The following is a 9,440-nucleotide window of genomic DNA, read 5'->3' as shown; positions in this document are numbered from 1 at the left end:
GTTTCCCCCCTCAAGAAAAAAAGGTCCAATTAAAAATTTATCAATCATTCCTGCCCGTACGTTTAAACTAAACTGGTGTTGATGTATGTCTTGAATGCACAATAACATGTGGGTTTTCTTCATCCCAATTATGATTATTATAAAAATTGAATGTACCATCCCTGGTAAAACTAGCTTACCAGAGTTTGCTCTGTTTATAAAATTCATTATATCTCATAAACGAAGAAAGATAGGACTTATATTTATATTTTTAGGCGTACAATCAGCTGCCGAAGTGGGTCCCAAAACATCCTGTATATCCATTCAAATCCGTAATGTAATTCAATGCCGGGGTTTAACGGTCGCGTCACGTTAAAAAATTTCATTAATCGAGCGCTTTCCTCCCGATTTTTCTGCCCTACTGCACCCTTCACGATTCATCGGAGCAACAGAGCGAAAAATTGGAATAATACGAGCTGTCGTTCCCTCCGCAACGGAGATTCCCGGTGCAGAACGCGGGCAGCGGGTTCGGCTCCTTTGAAGACAGAGACAGAGGCAGGCTCGCTTCATCACGTGCAAACGCGAGCGAGTAGGTATCACGTGCAGAGAACGAGAGACGAGAGACGAGAGAAAGAGAGAAGCGATACTTGATTCAGCTATTACTCGGTTGACTGACTCCGGAGGAGGAGTCTGGCGGAGTGTGGCGCAGATAACAGGATGTGTTCATTGGATAAATTGTCAGTGATATCTGGCGGCGGTATTATCGCCGCGGCGGCTTGGTCAACCGGTTGACGAGTATCGAGAAAGGTATTAAGCCTTCGATCGAACGGTCGCCGGGACCGCCGCAGGACAGAGAAGTAATCAATTTTTCCGTCGGTGTTGACCAACTCGATACCATTTCGACGCAGCCGGTGGCTTTTCAATCGGTTCCGCCGATTCCCGGGGAGAAAAAAAAGGAGCTGCTGGCCGGCGCAACCGTGTATCGAGGGGGACGCGTCAATTTTCGCGTACCGGATAAAGCTGCAATTATTTTTCCGCGGCGCAAGCTACCACGAAATCGATTCGTCTCGCGTAATTGTAAACCACGAGAACGAGGGGATCTTCCCCGTTGACAAATGGCGGTCGGACGAACCATTTTCCTCCGAAACTGGTGGATGGAAAACTCTCTCTCTCTCTCTCTCTCTCTTCCTCTCTTTCTCTCTTCATAAATCCCCGCGATCGCTTGTACAGGATAGGGCATTTCCCTTCGCGGAATTTTGAAGAATTTCGAGAAATATTATGAAAGAATCCTTCCACAGGCACGAGAGAGAGAGAGAGAGAGAGAGAGAGAGAACATGGTACACACACGTGGAGAGAGCTCGATTCCCATGGGTGCCGGTCGAGCTCTCGAAAACTTTGGCGCGCGCCTCGGATATCCAGGTCGAGCACACACTCACCGAACTTCCTTTATCTTTCCGACTGTTTTTCGCATGTACGTCCCATCCATTCTCTTTCTCTCATTTTCTAGATTCATATTTATGTATATCCGTCTCACTCTCCCGCCCGTGGACGTTTCCTCTTTTTCTTCTTCTTCTTCTTCCGCGGAATCAGATGCTATTCGCGATACGAAACGATACGGGAGGGGTTATTCATCGTCGTTTGATCTTCAGGGATCACGTAACTCCGAACTTCCAATAAACGTCACTGCTCCGTTTGCTCGCTCGTCTCTCGAGCCGCGTCGCTCGGTTTCCGCGACGTTGACGTTTCCAACTTTCGCCAGGCCACGTTTCGAACTATCTACAGTCTACAATTGCAGAACTATCTGCAATTTTTCGTTTATCTGCCGTTGTCTTATTCGACGATTCAGTTGATCAGCTGCCAGCTTGTTGTTAATTTCTCTCGTGCAAATTTCTTCAGTTCGAACTACACTGCGGCTGTAACGCGTAAATATTTCGCGATGAAACGTTTGCGGCACACTACACTTTTGACACTTCACGTTACCCTTCGAATCTTTCGATATTAACGAAGGTTGATTTTTAGAAAGGTTGCCTGTTTCTATTGTAACAATTTTAGTTCTTCCAACGTTGTTACAATAACAAACGCTGTGTAATAAATAGAAATTGTGCTTGTCACGATAATTGTTACTGTTATACTCGTTAATATTTCTAGTATATAATTCTGTATGTATTTTACCAGATAGTTGAATCTATAATATAATTCATTTGTGTTGCAAAAAGTTGTGTTTATCATAATCTTCTCGTAACATAAATGAATTACAAATTATATCGCAAGTAATTATGTGTTTGAAAGTCTACGACCATTTGAGAATATCATATTTTATTATACTCGTTTATATCTCCGCAAGTATACAATTCTGTATGTATTTACATTATAGCTGAATCTAGTTATTCTATAATTCTATATATTTATATATTTATTTAATATCTATATGTGATATAGTTATTCTATAATTCTACATATTTAAATCTATATATTTATATATCTATTTATCATATTCATTTATTTATTTATACGTATTCGTCACAATTCAATCAACAATCAAACTTTAAAAGTTGATTCCTTAATATCACATTAAAGCCACAATACGTTGTTCGTAATACAGAAAACGCGTGCTGTACTCGCTCTTGTATATAAATCAACAGATTTAACCCTCAACGTCGAAAAGATTAATTCGCATCGAAAAGTAAAACGTCAATACGGATTATTCAATGACGATTAACCAGACGTCTCTCCTCGCTTCTCCCCTCAACGGCGTTCATTACGCTCAATGCACCCTCCCGCCCCGTGGAAATTCGTAGAACGAAGTCATCGACGATTCATGAATTCCGCAGTTAAAGCACCATTGTCTAAACTCGACGGTACACGAGTTGCTGCTCGGCTCGCCGGTTTATTTGTCTCGTTTAGCCAATTCACAAACACCGGCCGGCTCGCCTTTTCTTCGGCCAGGCAAGCCTTTACGCGCGCCAACTTAAGAAACGCTTGGAGCCTTTCGTGCCTCCGCGCGAGTAGCCAGAGCCGCTGGGTAGACGGTCCTCCACCGTCGTTTGCCGACTAATTAATTCATGGAGTTGGTTTAGCCTTGACGAGCCTCGAGCTCGGCAAGACGTCAGGGAGATAACTCCGAAGCGGCTCGTGTCTTGTCGCTTTTAAGGTCTCCAAACCTGGTAGCGCTCCACCTGTCTCTGTCAAGGTTTATGCACGCCTCCGACTTCTCTCTCTCTCTCTCTCTCTCTCTCTCTCTCTCTCTCTTTCTCCATCCCCGTTGCTTTCGTATCTGTCTTCTCTCGGTGTACATTACAGTGCTGGCTACAAGAGTAACACACAACTTGGGCTGCTTGCGTCTACATCGGTCCCAGATTAAACCAAGTTCCAACTCGATAAATTTTCCAACTTAACGGATTAACGTATCAAACTATCGCTTGGCGTGCATGCGCCAGACTCGGGGACGATGCCTCGCGCTAGACACAGAGAAGTTCGCCCGACTTTGCACCGAGTTTACTTAAAACACCCCCTCCGTAACCTGGTATTCACCGTCCAAACAGGTTCTTTGTTCCTTTCTTTTTTCTTTTTCTTTTTTTTTCTTCCTTTACTCCTCGAAGTTTCAAAGGAACATTTTTCATCTTATATACGCGAGGCTATATTAACCGCGTTGACTCTTCATCCTGTTTCATCGCGATACCTGTTTCTCTTCTCAAAGCTTGGCACACTCCGGGGATTGACTCTCACGTTGGACTCTAATTGTAAAGTGGCCTTAGAACTTTCATCGAAGTTCGCTCGTGTTCGTGTTCCTTTAACTATTACGCATTAACCTCGGCGACCTAAACTGAAAAATCTGAAAAAAGTCTCGCTCGAGGTTTTAAAGGAGTTTCAGGACGCTGAAGCGTTCTTAAAGTGGTTTGGAGAGAAACTCGAATTGAACAGAAACTCTCCTCTCTCTCTGGGTGAAAAGCTCGGCTTGACCTTGGAATAATCTACTCATTCGATCAGGCTTTTTGACGTAAACTACCGTCCATTATCGACGTCGAAGACCACAACCGAAGGAGGGGACACACCTTCCTCCAAGGAGGAGAAAATTAATCTACTAACAATCTGTAGCTTTCAGTTACGTGTGTGTAATGTAGTTACTCGTGTATTTCTCGCTGACCGATACACAAGTTGTAAGAGCGTGTGAATCTGGACGCAGATTGTAGACGATTAAGTCAGCCAGGTTTATGTTTGCGGAATCTTGGAGGATTGTTTGTCGAAACGGTTTTGCCATAATCCAAAAGCTAAGATCCTCATTAACGAACGTTGACCGAGTCTGTTATCGAGGAAGTTTCCCCTCGAAGAATATGAAATATTTATAACGAGCTGAAGATGCGAGTTTTTTTTTTTTTTTTTAAAGATTAAAGATTCCGACATTTAAATTTCAGATCGATCGTTGCAGAAAATTTGAAGCATGTTACAATTTCGAATCTTGAATGAATTTTTTTTACACACTTTTGAATTGCAATTGATTACATGTAAAAATGTGATATTACACGAACAATTGTAATATTCTTATTTCTTCTAGAGAAAGCAAAAAATTGCTCCAGTATTTTGAGCATGAGTGTAAAATATAAATTGTTAATCCATTCTGCAGTCTCGAGAAATATCCTGAGAAAATTAAATTTTTCAGCCAACTTTGCTCAGACAATTGCAGTTTGACTTTGTAATAACTTTGTTCGTTAAGATTTATTTGTTTGCTCATTATTTTCAGCAATTGACAATATTCTTTTCAACTGTATTCATTTCGTCCATGATATAAATATTCTTTTTTAACTGTTTGTACAAGGTTGACCAACTTTGAATATTTCTGTTACTTTTCAATAACGTAGAAAGTTTTATAACACTCTGTACAATAATTTCGTAATATTTTATAATTAACTCGACTTTGAATGATTCTGATCATAGTTCGTTGCACTCGAGTCTCAAAGCCGGTTAAGAAGATTATAACATCTTGGTTGTATAAAATACAGGCGATCTTCAAGTAAAATTCATTTACATAAAAAAATATACTACGTTTCGAGACAAACGCGTTTAAAGTTTCAGAACGTCACTTTTTTCATATGTATCCTTTACTTACTTTTTTTTTACTTATAATATCGCGGTTCACAATTCACAATTCACAACTAAATTGAATCCAATTATAATACTAGTTCAAAGTCGTTTTAAACGCTAGGACCACTGTATCTTATTCCTAAGACTTCAAACTACTATCTAAAAAAAAAAAAAAGAAAGAAAATCGATTTTTTGAAAATTTGAGACTGTCTTGAACCCCTTGAACAATTTGTCGGTCTCTTTTCACCGCTTCGTGGTCATTTCGTGTATTCGCAGCGACGATTCGAAACAGAATCGGTGGGAGAAGCTTGCGCGCTAATTTTCAAAGTTGAGGAGAAGACGAGAGGCGCGGATCGGACTAGAGCCTGGCTGGACAATCGCTGGATCCACCGGCAGTGAAAGGCGGGGAACTTTCGTGCCCCCCGGTATATAGTTTGACGCGTTTCTCGCTGCCGCGGTCGACGGTGGCGCATAGAATCTTTAGAATGGGACACGACAGGACGTCCCGTCGTTGCCCCGGGGGGATTTTCACTCCGTGGCGGAAATGCCGTGCAACTTCGGACGGTGTTTCGTCGTCGTTGTCGCGCGCAGCACAGTTGGGTAGTCGAGCGAAACTGCGAGCTGACGGCCCGGGTTAAATGCCGTACCTTCCACTGTCCATCGTTGAATCAATTTGTGTTTCGCAGAACTTTGCCTACCGTTTGATCCGAATCCGTGAAAAAATTGCACGTCGGAGGAACATCGCTCTACGACCGGCTATAATTATTAGCTACGGGAATAGAAATGAATTTCTATCAACGAAAGTCGAAGAAATATGTAATTGAAAGACTAAAAGCAAGCTGAAGGCAAGTGTAAGGTAATTCATTTGACAAAGGACACCGACGTAAAGTGAGTGCAAAAGTGTTGAGTGAACCTCCATTTTTTGTCCCAAATTGCAACAACTTCTCAGTATTTACTTTAAGCATATACTCCATATAAAATAGTATATATAGGAGTGTATATTCCTTGAGTAGAATAATATATACTCCGTATATCATTTATCTTTTATATATATATCATATTTTATATTTTACTATTTTACTATTTTTATATTTTACACTTTATTATTTTGTATTTTTGTATTTATCTTTTATATATATCAGATGTTGCATCATGTAAATGTAAATCAGGCAAAACAAATGATTTCTATCCATTCTAACGATGTCATACCTACGAGTTCGAAATCAAGAGAAAGCGACGAATTATTGTACACGGTCACTCGTTATGGTCCGCGAACCAGTTGCCAGCGCAAAATGTTAAACACACTATTAATCGAGCGCGCAACAGCATTCCTAATAATTGTAAATTCCTAATTGTTTTTTTTTTTTACAAGAAGAATGTTCATTCCTCGGAGAAACGTGGAAATATTGGAAGCGAAATCGATGCTTCGACTCTGGAAATTACTAAATCACCGGATATTGACGGGGGTATCGATCGTGAGAAAAAGAGAGAGACGAAGATCCTACGAAGGAGAAATTCAATCGAGCTCTCGTCGTTCGTTCGTCGATTGTTCTCCATCCTCCAACGATAACGTTGACGTGCAGGTACGCGAATCACCGCGGAATGGCATTATGGCGAATTACGTTGCCGAGTTTGGGGCAGGGACGCAGAGCAGGAGGGAGGGAGGGAGATCTCTTTGAAAGCAACACCATTACCCGTCTATCGATACGCAAATATTTCACTCGACCGGCACCAATTATTCCCATTGAGGTAAACCGGTGCTCGGGCCGGCTTTAATCGCGGCCATTCATACAAATTGAAAGATAACCGGTAGCCGTCAAACGCAGTTGCCGCGCCGCAACAGTCCGCGGTAGATTCGCGTTTTCGGCGTATTAAAAATTAACCCCGGTGAGAAAATAGGCGAGAACACAGCGCGATCACGCCGATAAATCCGACGAGAATTGTCGTCCTCCGTCACTCCGCCCGATTATCGTTGATCACTTATTCAGGTGTAACGAGTATACGAGACACATCTCGCAAGCGAACGGACGTATTCGAACCTACTATATGGAATCGAGCAGCCACGATACTTTATCGGGATGCGCGCGCTCGCGTGTCCCGGAATTAATTCGACAGGGAATGCGAAAAGGATTAGCGACGTTTTGAGTAAGCCGTTGCTAACAATGCGACGTTGTCTCCCCTCCCCCTATCGGTCTGGTCTCAGGCTGCATGTACACACTCGGCGAGGCAAAGTCTCTCGAAACTTCGTCGCGCAATATGGCCGGGGAACGGGGATTGATGTTGCGCGCAACAAGTGGAGAACAAAGTTTCATTCGAAATACGTATACATACGTATATATATATATATATATATATATATACAGCTGTGAATTCTCCGCGCGCGCGTATCACGGACATTAAAGAAAACGATCGAGCAGAAGCAGAAGCAGATGCCGCGTTATTATGGCGACCAGCGCGCCATATAAAATACGAAATTCGCGTATTCATTGAAACGGTACTTTTTCTCCGCCGTTTTTCTGTTTTTATTTCGGTAGCTGTTGGCAACGCGATGGCTCGCAGTGCAAATTGAACTAATTGAAGCCATTGTCCTGTGAAACGGCGCCGCGCGCGCGCGCGGCAAAGTGCAACTCATGCGCGATAATTGCCGGTCGCGGGCAACTTTGACGTTTTGTTAATCTACGATTTCTCAAAACTCCGGATAACACCGACTTCGACGTCACAGGGTTGCTCTAAACGCAGTGGGGCCAAGGCTAAACTCGAATTCCACTTTGCACGCGATCGCCGATGGAGATAAAAAAAAAAAAGAAAAAAGAAAGAAACGCGTGATACAGATAGACGCGTGCAAACATGCGGATTCGCCGAGTGGAAATTGGAATTCTAAAGGCTATTCTGAACGATGACGGGTCGCTGTTCCGCGAACTCGCTGTGGTAAACGAGTACGACGTGAGGCAGCGAACGAATCCAAAGCTTGGATAGGGGGAGGGAAGAGCAGCGGAAACAGGAGGATCATCCGGAAAATAGGTAGCGTTCTTCAGGACGGCTCTGCGGGCCGTGAAATGGCGCGACGCGCTGCGCTCCGGTAACTCCGACGCTTCTCCACCGACGTGGTATCTGATAACACAGACGTAAACCTGAGATAACACCCTTACATACTAACCACCGACGCCGAGTGCTTTAAGTTCGAGGATAGTCGAGGGGTATGTTCATCGCGTACGACAGATAAAGTTGCTTGGAGGGCCGACTGCACGAAAGTGAAAGAGAGAGAGAGAGAGAGAGAGAGCTTCTCCCAAAATGGCGATATGCACCTTTGTTCCTCCGGAGACAGATAAGTCGGGATTTACATATCCCGGGTCTGCGGTTGCCGGGAAATTTCGTGTTTCACTTTGGATCAGCGTCGTTCTATCAAACAGACGTTTCGACTTATTCGACCAAGGATGGGATTTTCTATAAACGTTAGATGAATGGTGATGAATGAACTTGGCGCAATATGAAAAATTAACATTTATCACGCTCTATTCGCGAGTGGAAACATAGATTCGCGAGTTAGTCTTTCTTACGGGTTTGAACGATCAAACTTCATTTAGGTTTTCATCGTTTTAGGTATGTTTAGGAATATATGAACGTAAGTGCTGTTTCATAAAAGTGTAAAACATAGGAAACAGGTTTTAGCGATCAAGCTTCACCAAGATCAAATTCTATGTAGAACTAAATAGTAAGAAAAAAAATTATATAACATATAAGTCTATATAATATAATATACGTTACAACTTTTAAAGCGTTTCTAAACCTATATAATATAATATATAGTTCATTTGGTTTTCGAATTTCCGCGCGTTCAAACATTTTCCCAAACATGGCTAAAGAAACTTTAAATTACAAGATAGAATTGTGACGATACCAATAACGAATCGATACAACGTTGCAACTTTTAAAGCGTTTCTAGACCTATATATTATATTATAAAAGTTGTAATGTATATTATATTATATAGACTTATATGTTATATAATTTTTTCTCTTACTATTTAGTTCTACATAGAATTTGATCTTGGTGAAACTTGATCGCTGAAACCTGTTTGCTAGGTTTTGTTCAATCCTCATGAAGTCCTACAAATTCAATACAAGTGTCATTACTTAACATCTACAATTCTGACGTATATTTAACGATCCTATGACGAACTTTTTAAAACTACGCTGTTTAGATATCCGTTTAAAAAGAAAAATGCCACATGAATTTGTCAATTCTGTTAGACATTGGCCGGAAGATGACAGTAAATGCTAATAAACCACCAAGAAATTCAGGATCTTCACCAACTTTCTAACAATTATACCATCGATCAGACAATCGTGTCATTGAAGAATGCAAATGAAAAGTCTAAAAAA

The 9,440-nt window shown here is 41.8% G+C and overlaps 1 protein-coding gene across 1 annotated transcript in view; it reads right to left on the bottom strand.

Annotated features, from left to right (window-relative positions):
• Positions 1–389: 389 nt before the first annotated feature.
• Positions 390–9,440, bottom strand: part of LOC122534377 (protein O-mannosyl-transferase TMTC2) — a 65,142-nt gene continuing 56,091 nt past the window's right edge. The window contains exons 6-7 of the mRNA XM_043664942.1: positions 8,400–8,406; positions 390–405 (exon numbers count right to left, since the gene is read on the bottom strand). Coding sequence (XP_043520877.1) covers positions 398–405; positions 8,400–8,406 — 15 coding nt within the window. The 3' untranslated portion in view covers positions 390–397. The remainder of the gene's footprint in view (positions 406–8,399; positions 8,407–9,440) is intronic.

The sequence above is a fragment of the Frieseomelitta varia genome, unplaced genomic scaffold, assembly GCF_011392965.1.
Source record: "Frieseomelitta varia isolate USP_RPSP 00005682 unplaced genomic scaffold, Fvar_1.2 scaffold_59, whole genome shotgun sequence".
Classification (NCBI taxonomy): Eukaryota; Metazoa; Arthropoda; class Insecta; order Hymenoptera; family Apidae; genus Frieseomelitta; species Frieseomelitta varia.
The sequence above is the reverse complement of the archived record's forward strand: the minus strand, read 5'-3'. Positions and strand labels throughout refer to the sequence as shown.